At 43.1% G+C, this 20,469-nt stretch overlaps 2 protein-coding genes across 2 annotated transcripts in view; both read left to right on the plus strand.

Annotated features, from left to right (window-relative positions):
* Positions 1–4,445: 4,445 nt before the first annotated feature.
* On the plus strand, positions 4,446–13,678 carry LOC148646035 (ciliary microtubule inner protein 6). The gene is made up of 5 exons (XM_088610050.1): positions 4,446–4,670; positions 5,645–5,867; positions 6,857–7,016; positions 9,942–10,048; positions 12,154–13,678. The coding sequence occupies exons 1-5, from the start codon at positions 4,612–4,614 to the stop codon at positions 12,664–12,666; spliced, it is 1,062 nt and encodes a 353-aa protein (XP_088466176.1). The 5' UTR covers positions 4,446–4,611; the 3' UTR covers positions 12,667–13,678.
* A 416-nt stretch (positions 13,679–14,094) lies between these two features.
* Positions 14,095–20,469, plus strand: part of sptbn1 (spectrin, beta, non-erythrocytic 1) — a 112,637-nt gene continuing 106,262 nt past the window's right edge. The window contains exon 1 of the mRNA XM_088610047.1: positions 14,095–14,251. The gene's annotated coding sequence lies outside the window, so the exon portion shown is untranslated. The remainder of the gene's footprint in view (positions 14,252–20,469) is intronic.

Consider the following 20,469-nt stretch of genomic DNA (forward strand, 5'->3'; position numbering starts at 1 on the left):
ATCCCTGGGACACTCCACTAATTACTGTACATCAATCCAATTGGAATATTCACCTAATCTTAATGAGAAACCTTCTGCAAATATAAAGGCATCATATCATGTGTCAATACTGCTGTTGCTTGTTAAAAGATCTCTTGTTCAAAGAAGTTGTCTACGAAAGATATATTTTCTAAATACAAGTTGACTGTTCTCTAGTAACTGATTTTATATGAATGATTCTCTGGTTTATTTTTAATAATTATGTCATTTAATTTTAATAAGCCTTATAAGTAATGGTCTACAATTATTTGGCTTGGTTTTCTCACCTTTCTTATGGATAGGCACTACTAAATACATTAGCAATTCTCCAGGCCATGGGATCATGTGACCTGCACTGTTGTCAACCTTGAGTATGTATTCAAGACATGTTAAATGTTTGAAATCTTCCTTTCATGTTTTTAGTCAAGATGATCAATGGCATTGACCAGCTACGTAAGTGATATTGCTTCTTACCGCAGTATGCGACCACTTCTGCTCTTCTTTAATCTTTAATTACCTTCGTAGTTCCAAAACGCACATGAGCTACAGTGTTCATGCACTGGTTATATAATTGTAAAGTGAGAGAAATCACCAATCTGTGATTCTCTAACACCGCTGTGGTCCCTCAGCTAAGGAATCATTCTCAGGCACCATTCAAGCTTCTACTCGGGCGGCTACACTGGTCCAGCCCTCTCCTCTCAAGCTGGGAAGAGGGATGTTCTCTGTGTCCTAGCTTAACTCAGACAAAGCCCTGCATTTGCGTCAGTGTGTTCGGCCATTGTTCTGTGTCGTAAACTGGAACCACTGCTCTGCTTTTTTTTTTCCTGCATCAGCAGATCAGACTCTCCCACGTTCGTGTGATCACAGAAACACCACACAAAAGGCCAGGCTGGCTCGTTTGAAATTTCAGTCTAGGATTCGGTCCCCTGAACCCTAACACAATGAAAAACCACAGAACGCCTCATTGCTCTCCTTTTCCTACACTTACAATCCTCCTCCTTCAGAGCAGCGACGAGTGAGCCTGCAAGTGGGAGGGTGTGACCTGGATAGCTGGCAGAGTAGGAACTAACTGTCTCAGATCATCAGCGCTTCCAAGTTTCCCATTTGCCTTTGATGGTCTCTCTCTCCTGGCCAGTCAGAAGCCAGGGGTCAAGGGTCAAAGGTGTGGCTGAAATGGAAATTGAGCTCAGAGTAAGACTTTAGTGTGAGTAAACACACAGCTTCGGGTGTTTATTCTTAAGAATAATAAAGACTGGGGAAGACAGTTTGGAAAGATGATTGTGAGGGTTTCATGTAAGTGTTCACAATCCTGAAAGGACATGACAGCCAGACCAAAACAGAAACGTCCAGGCTCACAAGGTAACAAAGACAAGAGACGAGACAGGAGAGTGGCCACTGTATGGCCTGAACTGTTACGGGTGCAGCTGGCGTCAATTAACCCTCATTATCCAATTTCCATCCCACACCCCTTCCTTCACTATTGAAACCCTCCGTTCACTCCTCTTCGCTGGAATCTACCGCCTCCTGAGCTTGCATCTTCCTTTGCCTTTGACCACCGGAAACGAAGACTCTTCCTGCCTTGGACCTCTCGACAAGTCTTTCGCCTTGCCCCTCTCGGACTCGTTTGCCTAGCTGTCTTCTCTACCTGCGTTCGGCCACCTCGCCTGGAACTACCGACAACTCTTCTGCCTCGCCCCTCTCGGACTCGTAGCCATTCCGGCTCTCTGGAGACCTGCACAGGGTTCGTTACAACTCGCCGTTACATGACCTTTTCGAATCTCAGATGCTTAACAAGACTGAGCCTCGGCAGAACTAGGACAGGAGGCCTTTACCTCTGGCGTTCCCAGTCCTGGTCCTGGGTTTTCATTGCAGCTGAGCTCTTTACCTAACTGACTCCTAAACCGAATCAACACGTTGCTTGGTTAGAACAGAACCTTTGCATGTTTTTTTTCTACTCAAAGTTTGGAGTTTGTAAATTACTGAAGAAACCTGTCAATCACATTAAATGACATGTACCACCATGTTTTGGAACAGAAAACAACTATTAATAGGTCCAGTAAGGGTTCCATTATTTAAGTGCTCAGGTGGAACACAAACTAGCTGGTGTGGGGGTCCCAAGGACTAGAACTGGGGACCCCTGCTTTAAGAAAAGCCACGCTGCTGCTGTAAACAGTGTTGGAGAACCAGTAGGTGGTACTCTTCCCTCTGGTCCACAATGTCCAAAACCAATGCCCCAGTGTGGCATTAGGGGACACTGTTGCAGGAGATACTGAAGTCCTGACGACTTTGCCATTAACGCAGGGCTGGGGGCTCTACTTCAGGGGTGGGTAAACTGGCTCCCCCCCGTATGTGTGCTGTGCTGTGTGATCTGGGAGGTTGAAAAGCAGGGGACACTTTACAGTAAAAAGGACCTGTTCTTTGGATGAGACATAAAATCAAGGTCCCGAGTCTCCTTGTTCATTAATAATCATAGGGTGTTTGTCAAAAAGAGTAGGGGTGTTACCCTGGTGTCCTGGCCAAATTTCCCATTGGCCCTTACCAATCATGGCCTCCTAATAATCCTCACCTATGAATTGGCTGGTGTGTGGGGAGTGTACTGGTGCACTCTGGCTGCAGTCGCATCATCCAGGTGGGGCTGCACACTGGTGGTGGTGGAGGGGATCCCCATTACCTGTAAAGCACTTTGAGTGGAGTGTCCAGAACACTATATAACTGTAAGAAATGATTATTATTAAAGTCTTATCCAGTCATCATGCAAAGCATAGCAGTAGCAGAAAACAGCAAGTGCAGAGTTAAGTCAGCAGCCATATCACCCTGCAACTCACAATTGGCAATCCCAGGGCGTTTCTCAAAAAGAGTAGGGGTGTAGCCCTGGCGTCCTGGCCAAAATTTCCCATTGGCCCTTACCAATCATGGCCTCCTAATAAACCCCCTCTATGAATTGACTACATTACTCCTCCCCACTGATAGCTGATGTGTGGGGAGCGTTCTGGCGCACTATGGCTGCCGTCGCATCATCCAGGTGGATGCTGCACATTGGTGGTGGTGGAGGGGAGTCCCCATTACCTGTAAAGCGCTTTGAGTGGATTGTGCAGTTTCAGTGCTCCTTGACAGACAGGAAGCAGTAATGTGAGGGTATGGGCTACATCACTTTAGCAGAGCCAGTCACAATGTTGTCCTCCGCAAACCAGACACCCCAGGGTTAATTCTCAGGATTAAGTTTATTTGGCATTAACCTCAAAGAGCTGGGGTTAGAGAAAAGGGGAAATACCATCGTGGAGGAAATTAGGTGTTTTTTTTTTTTTTTTTTAAATGTGCCAAGTCCAATTTATAGAACATTATATAACCTTGCTGTTTCAGATTTTAGGTTTGACAGGTGAGCTGAACACGAACATCATGGGGTTTTCTTTATTAATCACATCTCACCCTTGACCAGGTGTGGGCTGTTGTGGGGAAAGACAATCTGACCTGGACAGTTCAAATTGACCATATAACCTTATAGAAGGAACAGCGTGTGGATGAAGGCTTCCATTTGACTGTGATATGCATTTTTCCATTAATATGCAAGGAATCATTTATAGCTGATGGCCTGTTAACAGCAGTTGAAAACAATCATGAAGTGACTCCTATTACAGCACTTGATCCAGTCCCTTCTGTTCTGGCTGGACAGAACACAGCCACAGGACAGCAGGGTGTGAGCGCAAAAAATCTGTTGGAGACCCTCCAACATTTTGAGCACAATGAGCTCACCGGACCTTTATGCAACACACAATGATTGAATTCATCTGGAAAGAACTTAATGTGCAAGTGATATCTTTTTTTTCCACCCCTGAAGTCATCTTTTTTTTTTTCAAATCGTAATATTTCATCCACAAATGTGGTCACTTTCTCGAATCCAAGTCCCTCTTGACACTTTTCTCTTCAAGGGGGAAAGAACATACGGATGACATCATCTGCCTGAAGCAGGAAGTTGTTCAGAATGAAAATTTCAGTGTTTTCTAGTTGAGGGTGATGAAAAGATCTGTTCAGAACAGTTTTCATCACCCTCCCCACCTCCAGTATACGGAACCTAAACCCCTACCTGCTCATTAAAACTATAAACACTTCCTTCCCTGACGATTCTTCTCCCTCACTGTCCTTTCATCTTTGTACAGTACCTACCAACAAGCCATGGTTAAGTTCTGCCAGTGTTGACCGAGTTTCGTGAGTATATATACATAATTTGTATTTTTTACGACGGAAATGTAATTTGTACCATATAATATGGCACGGGAACTCTGAAATGTTTATATTTTCATTCAAAATGATTTGTTAAATGTACACTTGTTAATACCAATGCACATTCGGTTAGAATAAAAAAAAAAGGGGCACGACTCCCAAGGCAAGTTCATTGCGCAGAAACGCTTAAATTTAAACGAAGGAAAGTCATTGAGAGAGGTGTGCAGCGGTCACGTGACACGACCGCACGGCCAGTCCACCTGTTGAGGGCGTGCGCGTGCTTGGAGACGCCGGTTGCCTGGCAACCCACAAGGAACTCGATGGCACCGGCCGCAGCTTGGTTTCAACCCCCGACATTTCCTTCTTTAGGCAAAAATGTATCGGTCTGGCGAGATCTACCTGCCAAGGAAGAAAAAAGTTCCCGAAACATTCCAGTGAGTATTATTAGGTGGAGAGTTGCAGAGCGAGCAGACCAGCTGGGGAAAAGGGTGCAGGGACGTCGTGCGTGTCGGTTCGGCTTCAGCGCCTGCAGCAGCTGAGCGCTTCCAGGAGAGATGCACTGGAGAAAGTTTTCAACTTTAAAAAAAACATGTGTTCGATGTGTTTTTCGATCATAATGTCTAATCGTTAAAAAAAAGCCGTGAAACCCGGGGTAAAGTGTTTTGCAGAATAGTATTTAAAAAAAAAAACCCATACAGTAACTGTTCATATCTGTTAAGGGCAATTGTTTACCGAGACACTTCATATGAACGGAAACAGGAGGTGACAGAAAGCATACATTTTGAATGTGCATTATTATTATTATTATTATTATTATTATTACTACTACTACTACTACTACTACTACTACTACTCGGGACACTTCATTCGTTTGGAAGACGTTTTCAAAAGACATTTCCGCCGACATGTTGAGCTGGGGTCCTGACTGCTAGCCCACTCAAGATGCCGTGGCTGGGTGCGAGAGGAGTCCTCTCTCTTCGCTTGCTCAGCCTGGCCGCCCTGCAGTTCCCCTCTGACCTGGCTGGTGAAGCTGTCGCTCTAGCCTCTCCACCTGATCGGGGCTGCTGGCTCAGACAGGCTGTCCGTGAGCCCGGGTCGACACTGTGTGCGTGCCCACCCATACCAATCATTGTTGCACATGAGCCTGGAGGAGGTGAAACCTTAAGATGGAAATCATCCGAAGACTCCTCTGCTGGCTGCAGGATTTGAACCAGTAACCTTCCAATCATAGTCACAGATCTGTACAGTGCCACCACTCTGCCCAATGTACCAGATTAAAGCAAGTTGAGCTAAACCACAGAGCAAAAACCTTTGGAATTATCAGTAAAAAAGGTCCTTTTCATTTGACAAGTTTCAGACCAAATGTTCTGTAATATCAAACTGTTGGTTGTTTCCTTCATCTTTTCAGCTCCAATACGTTCAGGATTTTTGATGAAAATGTGTCAGAAAGACTGGAACTGGATCAGTGCTGTAAAAATAACCCAGTTCGGAGGACAGACTCAGAACAACAGAATTTAAAAGACACACACCATATACCTCATCCTTACTATGCTAAATTCATAAGATCTAATGCCAGAAGTCTCAATGCTCCGATATTTCACATGGAAACAGACAGTACAATGGCTGATCAGGTATGAAAATGTTTAATTTTTTATTGCCCAAAAAGTTGGGCACATTGCCCTACTTGTCTTTTTGTATATGTACATTACAGTGCATTAACAGTGTAATTATTGTAACTGTCAAGACTCACAAGCTTGTGAATTCTTTACTTTGGCAGCTGCATTAAACAGCAACAAGCCAAATTACTTGACATCTGTGATGGGAAATTCCTAACAGTTGCTTGCATTCGGCCTTGATCCCTTGACCTGCTGCTGGGAGTTCTCTTCTTAACAAACATTGTGACACCTTTTGAACTCTTGATGAATAATTTAAAAACAATACATGTCATCATCAGACACGCATAGTTCTTCTAGACCCTGGCTCTGGGATACTCTTTCACAATAAGGCAGCACATGGCCAGTGTGGCGTCTTTCATGACTTCATCCCCTACAGCACTGTGAGCTCTCCAGGCCGCACAGGTTGGAGTCCAGTCGTGCAGACATTAATGATGCTAACCAGGAAAGTACAGCATTCCGGTTAGCATTCCGGTGCGTCGGAATACCCTGTCTTATATGTTTATGTTATGTTTTGCTTACTGTGCGTATTGCATTATTAATAAACGTTTAAAAAAAGAGAAAAGCACAGCATTGTAGGTCTCAGCAATCTCATGGATAGAAATGCTAAAAAAATATTGTAATGATCATTAATTACAATCGTTAATATTCTGATCCGGCATTCTGTAGCTTGACATTTGTGATGTGCCTGCACAAACAACAGGCAACCAATTGCTTTAACTGTAGGTTTAGGACAGGAAACAAATTTGTCAGATTCATTTGATTGAATTGAACTGAGAACAACTGAGCTTTTTTAGAAGGATATTTTATTTCACTGTACAACTTTACTATGCTATGGAGTGTTTGTTTTTTTTTTAAAAAAGATTGACTCAAATGACTTAGACTGCATAATTTATACTCTAAAAATTACATTAGGTTTATATTAATGTGACTATTATCTCTCTCAGTGTAACTGGTGGCCAAATGGGACTGGACAAAATGTCAGACATGACCCCCCCTACAGCAGAGCAAGCACCCAGCAGACGGCCTTCCAGGGGCTGCTACAGTCTTGTGCTCCAAGCACAAGATATGGAAACAGCCCAAATAAGTCCCCATCTTCGGGAATTGGTATGTAGTTTCTTCATGTATTTTCTGTTTAATACATCTAATATATAAACGTATATTTTAAACACTGAGTTTGTATTCATTTAGGTTCAGAGTATTCAAGATTAGTAGTCAGTTCTGAGCAGATATTTTTAAGAGGCCTCACAGGAAAAATCCCATCCAAATTGCAATGTATTAAGAGCTTTAAATTGTTTAACAACTGGCAAGCAATATATTTACTTTTTTTCCATTTATTTTGTTTTATTTTTTGTTTGTAAAAAAAACTAAAAAGGCCTAGTTTGAATCACAAAAGTCTCATCTCATCATCGTCTTTTTACACGTTTCTGTGAAAACTGCAACAACTTTAAAGTGATCAGAACCCACCCAACTATAGCCTGTACTAGATCTCATGCCTATACATATTAAGAAATACGATTTGCAGTACTGTACAGTATGTACATTAGTCTGTATAAAGGCCATTAAGATAAGGCTCAATCAGTTTTTGTAGAATGATGCTAATCTCACAGCAGAATAAAAACATCCCCTCACACTGTTACTGTAAATCCCAATATCTGATCTGAGCATGCTCCTTTCCCTTACAAGTACACCTGGAGAACGATTATTGACATTTGGCTTTTCTGCAACATTGGAGAAATGAGTGTGACATTTCTGATGGCTACAATATATGCTGTATCTTCAATATTTATAATAGTTGAAAAGAAAATAGAAATAATTTTAAAAATGAATGTTTTTTCCTTGAAAATGTGTTGATTTTGGTAATATGCTGTAATTTTAGGTAGTGTCTAGACTCTAGGATGCAGGACGGGTTATGAGATCTACTACTTTAAAATTGATTGAACAACTTTATGAGTTTAACAGTGTAACAGGCAGCTTTACGTTTCTGTAAAAAATAAGCACAAGTTAACCTTACACTCACATAGGTAGCTGCGTCAGCATGCGCAGGTTGCAAAGGAACAAGTAAAGGTTTATTCCCTGCTGAAAAGGGAAGAAAAGAAACACAACTTTTCAATTGTGAAGCCTTTTTCAGGTGTCGGATGGCTGGTTCAGGTATCAGACACCTGAAGAAAGCTCCATGGTCAAACTGTTGTGTTTCTTTAGTGCTCCTTTCAGCATTGGAATAAACCTTTACTTGTTCCTTTGCAACCTTATACTCACTACTAACAGATGTGAAAGTAGTTTTCTCTAGAAATGTGTGAAATCCCAAAGTTTAAAAAGAACTTTATAATCAGTATTGTGTGAGTTGTACTATTTGAGACTAATTTGTTTCAGTGTGCACCACACATAAAAAGCTGCCTCACATAAATGATATTGCATGTCCTGTTGTCTGCTAGTATCTTTCACTGTGGAATACTTATCAGATTGTACTGGCTACACCAATTACATTTTGATCCAGACACCTCAGGTCTTTTAGGTTTGCTCTCAGAGCACCCTTTGTTTTTATGTTATTATATTTCAGTGTCCTTTAGCTTTCATGGCCTGGATCCATTGTAGCACAAAGAAATGCAATTCATTCCACTAATTATGTCAGTGTAATTAGTGGAATGAAATTGGTTCGAATACTTATTTGTTACATTTTAATACCTGTGAGTATATATCATGCATACTGTATTATACTGAGTAATGGTATTTAGACTCACTGTTAATACAACTGTACCCTGTTGCAGTTTTTGGAACAAAAATGTAAACATGCAATCAGGATTAACGCATAACTCTAGTAGACATAGATACCGCGCTGTCAGTGATAAAATGTAACAAGTTTTTCTTACTGACAATGCATAGTGACTTGTGGGAAACAATTTTAAGTTTTACTGTTGATTCATTAAACGTAACTGCAATGTCTTGATTTACCTGAAATGCTTTGAGACAAATGCCAACAATGAAAACACTATACCATGAGTCTTAACAAATCCAGTGAAATAAACCACAGAAATAAAACAATGTAAGTGTAAAAACAAGATCCTGTGTTCACATTACCATAGACTCAAAGAATAATCTGTAGTGTGTTTTAGTTATCTTTTTCAATATGTGGCAATGCCTTTCCATGCTATAACGCAGCTGGGTCCCTGTGAATCTTTGTGTAAATTGCATTATGATATGTCTGAATATTATTCTGTATTTAACAGGAAGGAACAAGAATATTATTGCTCTGATGGAAGGAGTATGAGGCTTGTTGATCAGCCCAGTTTCTTTAAACCGCCATTTGTTCATGTCTGAGTCTGCCAGAAAGATGCTCCAGATTGCTATCAAACCCTCTGGGAAGAATAAAGCCTGTTTTCCCATATTTCTTAGGTTGTTTATTTGGCACTTTGCTGGTTTCTTTTCTAATTTGTGAATAGAATAAGCAACACCATTAGATATGAATTTTCCTTTCCTAGAAGAAAAAGTAATTTCTAGACAAAGCTATTTATAAGAGCATTATGCGCTTCTTTGTTGAACCAAACTCTCACTTCAGTGGAACCCAGATTAAATCAAAAGCACAAGAGTTACTATTCTGTGGCATAATCTCTTCAGATCTTAAAACGTCAGCAAAACTAGGCCTGGTCAGTACTGGGTGTATTACGTGATTAGACCACTAAAGAAAACTAGGTTGTGGCAGCAAATGGCACTGGTGGACCAGTAGGTGGAACCCTTCCTTGTTGTCCAAAGTCTTGTGAATCAGTGTCCCAGTATGGTGATGGGGGACACTCTTCTGTGGGTGGTGCCATCACATGTATAAACTGAAAAGCTGTTAACCAAATGTGGTAACACTCTGTGCTAAAGTTCTCCCCTAATTCACCTTTGCTGAATGAAGTGGTCCCCTCTTATAGTACATGTATATCAAGACAAAGAATTCTTACCACTCAAATTTCAACTGGACAGTACTATTGTGTGTAGTTGTCAGTATTATTGCTGGCATCATTATTGTTGTACCTTTCTTGCTTTCTGTAGTTCCCACGGTGAGTCCTATTGCACATACCAAGGTTTTGCAGGAGCAGATGTCGTTTATTCATCAGTATGATTCCAGGAAGTTACAAAACCAACCTTATCAGGGAAAGGTAAGGAATTTGGCATTGTATATTTAGAAAAGCCTGGATAAGGAATTCTGTTCATAAAATGTCAATACCTTAACCAGAACCACAAGCATGACTGTAATTTTCGTTTTTTTCTTCTTTAAACCTAAATTGTTTCCAACAAGCAGTGGGTTAGTAGCTGTAGTTGGCACATCTGTCATATACAATATATGATTTAATCTAGACTTTCTTTACTATATTAATGCTACTTACTGTATATGACCTTAAGTGCATTAGAATTTGGACTTGTGAGTCACACCTCCGTGAATTTTGAAGTGTCTGATACAGACATTGCATACCTATGCTAATGGTTATTATTCTAAAATAATAATCCTTTCCTTTTTGAATCTTAACAATACGCTATTGTAGTAGTAGCACTCACACTTAAAAAGGAGTCTTCAAGGCTTGAAATGAGAGGACTGTTTTAATTGTGTCGAAGCTCGGTTCATTTCAACTGGAGAAAAAACAATTATAGTCCATTCATTTTAATTGCCAGTGTGTTGGTAGAAGCAGGGTTGCCTTGACGACGTTTGAAAACTTGAGTTTCCACATGCGTTCACATTCTTCTTTTACTCTCCATAGGAAAAGGCTGCACGTTGTTTCTTGGCCTGTGATCCTTAGCCTCGATACTTTTAGATCATTTCAGCCTCTTCTCGACTCTCTAGCTCCTGTACCTGTGATCAAACCATAGCAGATGTTGTAGGTCTCCTCACATCATCACAAAACCTCTGGATTAGGAATAGATTATCTAAATTAAGACTGAATCTGACCAATTTAACTCTTCTTCACCAATGATTTAAGGAGATTCGGGGAAACCTGCTCTATGGTTAAACTCCTTGAGCCTACTTGACTTATTTTACAGTAGTTCAGGTGGGGAGCTGTGTCAGCATGCATAGTCTGCAAAGGAACAAGTAATAGGTTTATTCCCTGCTGAAAAGAGAAGAAAGGAAACACAACGTTTTCGGCCTTCCCAAAGAAGGCTCCACAGCCAAAACGTTGTCTTTTCTTTCTTCTCTTTTCAGAATGGAATAAACCTATTACTTGTTCTTTTAAATGTATCTGTTTCCATTGCATGCTGACATCACACTGTCAATTATTGCAAACCATTATTGAGAACTGGACCAAATCAAATGCTCAGCTCACCTGCCAGTCACAAGGTACAGACCCATTGCTTGAAAGAGGATTTTCCTCAGTGAACATGAAAGAAGCCTCATGCAAAGAAAATTGATTTTCCAAGTACTGGATGTGTACTTGGAGTAGTACAGAGGCAATGCCTTTTCCTTGGGCAATTGATTCACGATAATGGTTTTCTTTTTTAATTTTGCTTTCTGGTTTTAATATTTGCTCATCTGGCAGTGGTTTCATTTGTCAAAGAATGGTTCTAAAAAAAGTATACTACATGTAAATTATTATTTTATTGCAGGTGAAAGAGTAAACCTAGTTTCTATTATAGTGAAACTTCTCTGGGAGATGACCTTTACCTTCATGTTTGCGATATTCATACCCCATTTCCGATGAGCTAAAGACGTATCTCAGATGTTGCAGCATCATGTTGTGATCTTGACTCATGGTATTTTAGATTTCCTTAAGACAACATCCAGCCGTTTCTGATTCATATAGAAAAATCGATTATAATTCAGTTTTCAGAGCTCGAGTGGTTCGGTTTTAAAAAACAAAAACGAATAAAAAGTCTGTATCCATAGAAACCTGATGTGCGGGGGATGAAATGGAATGGGACTCCAGCACAAATGCAATGGAAGGCAGATGCATTCGTGTGATAAATGTTGAAGGGCCTTAAAGTGCAGGAAAGTCCCTCCTCCCCTCTCTTTTTGCGTTTGGTTTACTGCCTCTGTTCAGGTTTTCCTCCCATACATCCATTCCATGAATAGCGTGGCGTGACAGAATAGCCATTATTCGCTGCTGCCCCCACAACTACCCACCCTCTCTCAGGCTTACCGCCAGTGGAGTGGGAGAGGGACGCAAGTGGAAACCTGCCAGCCCTTGAACTCAGAAATGAACTCAGGCACAGCTGCGCGGCTCAGGCCCGCTCACTCTTCCCTGGTTAACTTCAAGCTTGTTTCCCTTTCCAGCGCCACGGAGCCTTTGTGTGGACAGAGATAAAGCCGGCGAGCAAGCCGAGGGCTCCCGGCGGAGCAGACGCATTCCTGACTGCTGAGAGGTCGCGCTCTGTACCGGCGCAGCAGAAGGCCCAGGGAGGAAGCCGGATGACCTCACCAGAGCTGGTCTCGCAGCATCCTCGGCAGATGTCGGACGCTGGAGCTGGCTTCTCTAAAGGGGGCCTGGAAGAGGCCACCCGGGCCTATCCCAGAATTCCAGCCCGAGAGAAAACGAGGCAAGGCGTTCCGCAGACAGCTGGACTGGACAGCGTTCCTTCCAAAAAGGAGGCGGTTCCCTCTCGGGGAACTCCAGCTGCTCCTCGAGAGAAATTCCAGGACCGGACCGACAGCACATATACCAACTTTAGTGCTGTACCCAAAGCTGCTGCAGTAATCAAGCAGCCTTTAGCTGATGCACAAGTGGGCCTGCTTGATCCAAGCGCTGACAATAACCCCAGACACCAGCTGACACCAGTAGGGAGTTAGCTTGAACAGTGGAAGCATTTTGACGGCAGCAGCTGCACTCCCCTTTGATCTGACATATTAGATTGTATCGATCTGGCTGCTGTATTAGGCTGCATTATTCTGTCCTTGATTGTTTTCCTAACATCTGTGTGCTTATTAAACTGTTAGTGCATGTACATTCAGCATCTTAAGAGAAGGGTTAAAGTTGTTCCTGTAAACAGTTGTGTAATGTACTGTAATGCAGAAAATCTTGTTTTAAATCAGGAAAGCATCTATCTTATGCATTAGGATGGAAAATCTCACATTTTGTTATGTGCATAGCTTATTCCAGAAAGCATGCATAGTAGCAGTTGGAAACAGTTTGTTGATTTTGGATTTTTTTTTGCTTCTTTCTCAGTATGGTTTTTCTGCTATTTGGTTTGCAGTAATTAGATTTGCTTTACAGCAGATGGTCTGTGGCTCTGCTCTGGCCCTGGAAGTACTCCTGCACTTGTATGCTGCTGTTGACAATGTTTTGAATCAGCTTCAGCACTGTAAACCAGAGTAGCTGGAACAATAACCATGCGGGCTGGGCAGGGCAGCAGCTAAGTTAAGTACAGAGGAAGTACACATGAGATGACTTCAGGGGGGCTTCTTGTAACCATGGAAACCGAGCCATGCTGAGATAACCAACTGTGTGGCTGCATGGATTAAAACTGTTATTTTTAATTTTCCAAAGAAATCTTGTGAAGTGGAAAACAGATGATTTTAGGTACAACAAGAATTGAACAGTATGCAAGATAAGGAAAGACATCATGTTGGACAAGATATCAGCTTATAAAACAAGACTGGTGATTGCAGAAGGAGAAGTAGCAAGTGAGTCAAGGTTATGAGCATACTTCATGCATCATAACTTCAGAGTCGTGTGTGGCAATACAAGATTATATTCTAGCTGTAAAATCATCTGTCCTCTCATCTGGCCACCTGTTTTTTTTTTTATAACATCTGATATTGCACAGTCATTTTCTGAATCCGAATAAAAGCCATACCTTCACCGTGTGGCGTGTGTGTAACATGATCAAATATGCCATTGACCTGCGCCAGGTAGCGACCTGAAGAGACTGAATGTAACCTCGTCGACTGTTCTGCTGCTCAGGAAGATGTTTACCAGCTTGAGGAGAGCTGGAGCCAGGAACCAGGCGAATCACTTCTCTTAGCGATGTTATTATTAACTATCCTGAAAAATTGCCACGTTTATATAGATATGTGTAGCAGCAGTCAAGGCCCGTTGCCTGGAAACGACATTGACTTGTAATCAGACACAATCTGCTTCTGCACCTCCATCCCATACTCTGTTTCCCTGCTCCTCACTGCTCATGTAACTAACTGGCTTGCGCGAAAGCGGGGACTGATTTTTTTTTCTTGGTTCGAGCGTGAGCGCTAGTGTGCTGTTATCTCTCCGCCCCTCTGTGAATCAGTGCAGCAGTTGGCTTTTGCTGGTGTAGCAGAGGAGGCAGTGCGGATTCCTGTAGTCACTCCCTGCGATTCACATCCAGCCTCCCTGCTTGCGTTTGCGCGTATCGTGGGCTTTTCTAGGTGCTGGACATTATCGTGTGTTCCTTGGTGGGTAAGTATCGCTCACCGCTTTTATGGTAAATAAAAAAGGTTTGCGCATTGGTCGGCTCTCCGTTGGTGGGGTTGGAAACAATGCAGACCCACACCTTCGTTAAGAACAGACCGACTGCCGTAAACATTGCTACTGCTGAGTTAAAAATGGCTTTACTGTATGATGCTGTTAGTTACGCAGGAACAAACGGGAGACTTCGAAGGGAGCGCAGCTTTCCGTTTATCGATTGAAAAATCGCACAAATGTGCGAACTTGCACGGATTCTTTGCCGCAGAAAATAGGATACAGCGCCAGGTCCGAGCTTGCAGTTTCGAATTTCGTGTTTTTTCCCCTCTTTCCCCTTTGGGTTTTCCAGAAAATGAAGTCGCTTTATTTCTCAAGCGCGAGAGACGCGTAACGGCGGCGCACCGGCGTGCTCATTTTCGTCCGATTTTGCGGTGTTTGCGGTGTTATTTTGACGTTTTTGTAGGCACGCAGGATCAGCCGACACCACGGCAACATGGACGTTTTCCTACCAGGTTGAGATTATAACGGTACAGTATAGTAAGGATGGAAACAGGCGTGGTCGTGCGGATCTGATTGCTGAGCTAGGAGGCACCGTGTGTGTCGCGGTTAAGCAGCTTGCTTCGGTAATTCAGTAGGTAACAGCTATTTTGTGACGATATTTGGAAATGCGTGGGTTCCCCACGATTCCTCGCCGTATTTTGAGGTGAAATAATTCGACTTCGAGTGTTTGTTGAGTCAGTTGTCGTAATACGATTAGTTTTCAGAAGAACTGCAGCCCCTTTTCGAGCTCTGCCAGGTTGTGTTGGTGCCTCGCACACGCACAGGTGTGTTTTCCAGTGTGCAGGATGCTGGCGCGGCGTTCGCGTTCTGCGGTGTTTTTTCCTGCGTGGTACAGCTCGCAGTGCGCTTTAAAATATTAATGTAGCAACGCGCGGCGTTAGATCGGGAGGGTTGCCTTCGAAGGTGCATTGAAACTATCGGATCAGGTCCGAGTGAGCGAGGCTGAAGAGCACCCTGCGACCTAAATTAGTCACCTTCGTAGGTAAGCACTTTCCACAGGTTGCTCGTTTTCCCCGGGGACTCTGAAACACCCCGCCCATCTGGGTCAACATTTCTTGCAGAGCGCTGTGCTGGTATAACGTATTCTCGGATAAAAACCCAGTTCCTTCTGGGTTTGAATTCGGAGGCGTTGCTGCTGCTGCGTGATGCCGTATTTATGGGTTTTTTTTTCTTCCCCGGCAGTGCAGGAGGAGGTGTGCTGAGTAAAACGTTGCAATACTGCAGCTCCAATGCGGTCAGATGGAGTCCAGCCTGCGGCTCCTGAGCCTTTATCTGACGCTACGGGCAGCACTGGGGTGGGGTTATACGCGAGCTACGTTAGGGTGCAGATGCGTGGGATTTTTGGTGGGGAAAAAAGGCAAGAACTCGTCAGCGATCAACGAAATATATAACCGCGCACATAAATTTCTGTTTATAAAACACGGGCTTTGGCCTCATTGAGATTGAAAAGAGCAGTAACACTGACCTGCTCTCGGCCGGTTCGAAGGCAGCTGTGAACCGGGGTATATCGATGGGAGTGCCGTGTCAGCGTGGAAGCGTTTGCCCCTCGTTTTATTGACGCATTTGTCCGTACTGCTTCATAAAATGTATATCTCACCCAAACTCATTAGCACAGTTGAGGCCTCGGGAATGGCGTGTTGTGCTGGATAGGAAGGGGAAACGTTAAAAGACTGCATGAATGTAGCTGCACCTGTTTCTTTGTGACATGACTGTGCCAGCAGTTTGCCGGTCCCCGAGTGGAACGTGGAACTGACCTTCAGGATTTCGCGACTCTGTACCCACCGCGGTCAGCACGCTGCACATAGTCGTTGTTAGGAGAAAAACAAATCAATTCTCAAAATGGAGATGCAGGAGCAGCAGGGCTCAACGTCGGCCGGAGAGGAAAGGCTTGTTTTAAAGTGTCTCGCAGGTGGTGTGCTTGTCCGACGTGCGAGGTCTGAGATGAGTGAATGGGAGTCCTCTGTGTCAGGTTCTTCAACTAGGCACTAGAGAGGTTTGCAAAGCGTGTTGTCAGCCGAAGCTACTCTGAGCTTTTTCCTTGGGCACCTAGACACACGACTGGCTGGAGATGCACGAGTGTTGAACCCCTCAAAGGGGTATTTCCGAAACCTTGCAAGGGTCAGTTCATTTCCACCTGGGTGACTTGCAGTTTGAATGTCAACTCTGATGTTCTGGGACACCCGCCCAGCTGTCCACCTACAGCAAAAATGAGTTTTGTTTCTGCCTGCACGTCGCCTTTATAATAGTTGTGTCCAAGGTCTATTGCATTATACTGTACATATTCATGCTGTTTATAAAAGGATTGACACACATTGAAACAAATATTTACAGTTTGTGCACCAGCTGTAAGACTGTGGGAAGCTGACTAGGCTCAATTTTTGGACAGGCTTTAAAAAGGAATTTACAGAATAAAAATCATTTGATCCATGTTGACAAAGTAATAAGAATGGAGGATAATTATGTCTAAAGTTTATGATGGATGTAAACATGTTTTACATACATTTATTGTGGAGGCACGGAAGACTGTAGTAAGTCTTGGACCTTGTTTTTCAAAGAGAAAGACCTATTGTCTTTCGATTCAGCGTGAACACTTGGTATTTTTACACTTTTCTCCCTGCCTGTAAACATACTGTATTGACCAGCCTTGTTCATCAACAGTATGTGTTGATATATGTAGGTCAGGAGTGAACCATGAAAAACCTTTTCAGCTGAGACTCTCTCATTTAAAATAGGGGGCAGATTCAGCTGCTGTTAGGTTTAACACTGATGTTGTACATCTGGGATAATTAGAAGTAAAACCTCAGGGTCTCCAAACAGCTGAATGTACTGCATGACCTTCCCAAACCCCTAGAACGACTGGGAGGTGGAGTTGTACCAAATGGTGTTGTCTGTACTGTAGTATGACCTTTGACATCGTGGAGTCAGTAGGGGATTACCTTTGAGTGAAATGTAAGACAAAGCTGGGATGAATACGAAAAGCGCTAATGACTTCTAAGCAGCATTTAAATTCACCTTAATAAGAGCCTGCTGCTCTTTCCTGACGGATCTTTCTATGTTTTGAAGAACAAAACTTCGTGGCTCACTGTAAAATCTTACTCTAAACTCCGATTCTCGAAATATCTTGATTCTTTTGCAGTTTGGAAATGAAGTGGTTTACGTCATCCGCCCAGATGTCTGCCTATCAGTCATGTTGTTGCTGATACAATTATTTAACAAGTTAATTGGCTACTTCAGCAGCAGCAACTCTGAGCAGATCTCTTGGCATGAGACAGGGGAAGCAGATTATTGTTGTACTGAGCCTTATAGGTTGGATTTAATGTTTAGAAAGTTAAAATTCGTTAGAAGTTCACTGGCCATTGACTAAACAGTGCGATTCAGTTTGAACTGGTATGTTGAAACAGAAGCTCATTGTACAGAATCAAATATTGGTAAAAGTCTGTTGTTTGGGTCAGGCAGTGTTTCTCAGATGAGTCTTGCAGAATGTTTTAAATTGGTATATTAAGTTGTATCCATTATAAGAATAAAAAATAACCTCTATTAATACCTATTTGAAATTTGTAGAAGTTACTGTATTGGCACCCCTTCAGATAGTAAAAAGTCACAGACTGTGAATTCAGTCAGTTTCGTATCATTCTGTGTGCCCTTTACACTGTTTTTGTGCAAATACTGTACCAGCTTTTTAGTTTGGGCCGAGGGGCACAAATGTCTTCCTTTATGAAATTTGTGAAATGATTCCAAAGGAATGCATGTGCTAAAGCTTCCATGTTATGCCATTTAATGGCTTGGCATTCAAGTGTGCTTTTCAGTTCATTTCTGACTGGACAGGCCATTCATTCAGCCCAGATAATTGGGCAGAGCTCTGCACTATCTAGGCCAAGAGGCTGCTGCATGGGCTTGGGACCGTGTGCTTTTCGGAGAGGGTGGGGTCGCCTTTCAATGTGGGAAACTTCCCTGCTATGTGTCCTGGAGAAGATAAGTGGCTTCGAGTCCCACCAGGGAGTCAGATTTAGGGCTGGAATGTGTTGGAGAGATGCCAGGAGATAGGAAATGGAACAGTGCGACAGAAACCAGTGCAGTCGCACCAAACTCCGGAATTAGCTAAATATGGATCTTTAATCAGGAGAAGGATACCACATTGCCTCACTGGAGCTTTTGCTGCTTTGCTTTTTTTGTCCACCCGCTCTGCTGCCTTTCCCCCGAATGTAGTTTCTGTGCATGTGTCTCCTGTGTCTTTTATCTGTCGCATTTGCTCACCGTCTCTCTGACTCTCTCCCCTCTCTCCTCTGCTGCTTCTGTGTTTACCCGGACTGTGCTGGCAGCTGAGTGCACGAGTGCGATCAGTTCTCATAAGCAGTACCGCGGCTGTACAGTAACTGGGAGCACCTTGGCGCTTGGAGAGCATGGAGAACAAGCTGGGGTATGCGAAAAGACAAATTCCTAATGCAAGAAATTGTAAAGGGTTAATAAAGTGATGTGATGTGCTCTCACCCCCAGCAGTGCTCGAGAACAACAGTATGAAGGCTGGCACAGGGGACTGCTTTCCTTTCTTTAGGTAGATGGGCTAGTTTATTTCTCTGCTACCATTGCACCTGTAGGGAAACCAGTAAGATTCCTGTTGCGTAGTAGTTTGGTCCATTTCAGATTTTACAAGTTAAAGTCTTGTAAAACCTGAATCGATACTGAACAGTATTGATTTGTGGATCTTTGAAGGGTGTTGTCTGGATGTGGGGGCATGTACTGTAGTGTTGAAACGGTAGTAAATAATATTTGCGTCCTGCTTCATCGGCACGGTCTACAGTAGTGGTAGAATTTGAATGAACCCAGTCTACTGTGCAGTTAAGGGTGGGTCTGTTTCTCTCTGACTGATCAGAAACTCTTTCTGGAGGCAGTATTTGACATGATGTAGAGCCTTTGAAAATCTCTCTCATTTTCTGATGAATGGAGCTGAGGTGGAGTACATCTTCAGGGCAGGATATTTTAACTTTTGCTCGACTTCACTGGTTAACATAACATACTGTAACATCACTTTATTAGCCCTTTACAATTTCTTGCATTAGGAATGATCTTTTCGCATACCCCAGCTTGCTCTCCATGAGACACACAGACAGGGAGAGTAGCTGGGGGTCAGAGCGCAGGGTCAGCTATTGTACAGCGCCCTTGGAGCAGTTGGGTTAAGGGCCTTGCTCAGGGGCCCAACAGAGTAGGATTCCTCTGCCGGCCGCGGGATTTGAACCAGCAACCTTCCGGCCACAGGCACAGATCCTGAGCCACAGAGCCACCGCTCCGCCATTCCGCGTTTATGCCAAAGCGACCTTAATATCAGTATCAAACCTGTGTCTTTTCTGATACAGTGGTTTGATATCATGGAAACAATGACTGAAAACCAACAGAAGCAATGGGGAGTTCTGGGGTTTACATGCTACTGCAGGAAGTGACCCCTCATTGTTCTGACAGTTAGTCTAGTAAGTAACCATTACGGTGTTATCTGGAGTTAGGGTGAGCTGCAGAGCCAAATGTGCTGGTGGATCCAGCTCGTCTGGAACACCCGAGCTCAGTAAAATCAGATTCTGATGTGCTAGTAATTCTTCCAGTGTGGGTTGCAGATGGATCCAGTGTTAGGAAGGCTGTAATTAGGATATTTTCCTAAGGTATGACAGTGGATATGCTGGCGTCAGCCTGTAAAATCGCCTAAAAAGCTACTTTTCTAAATTAGACAGTTTTAATGCAAAGTAGTGTTTAGCTCATATACTGTAGTATGTTACAGAGGTCATGGATTTAGCAGAATGTCTTTTTCAAAGACAGTCGTTCTTTACTGTGGGTGTTAGAAAGGTCAGTGGGAGAGCTGTCCAGCTCTTTTCTTTCTCTTCGGAGGAAGAAGTGTGAATGAAAGATGAGTTTTCTCCATATTTAATTTCCTGTTTGTTTTTGCGAGTGAGAAGCCTGCAGAATTCCTACAACTGTTAAAACTATAAGAGGAAGTAACGGGACATGGCTGGAATTCCCCCTGGTGGTCCACATTTGTGGGAAAAATATCCAACTGTTTGTTGTTGGAGTTTAAATCTTCCCAGTTCAAGCCACAACCAGATGGATCTGGGGGGACCATTTCAGGAGAGAAAGGAACTCAACTGTGGATCCCAGCCACTAATATCATC

Source organism: Lepisosteus platostomus, chromosome 17 (assembly GCF_059453375.1).
Source record: "Lepisosteus platostomus isolate fLepPlt1 chromosome 17, fLepPlt1.hap1, whole genome shotgun sequence".
NCBI lineage: Eukaryota > Metazoa > Chordata > Actinopteri > Semionotiformes > Lepisosteidae > Lepisosteus > Lepisosteus platostomus.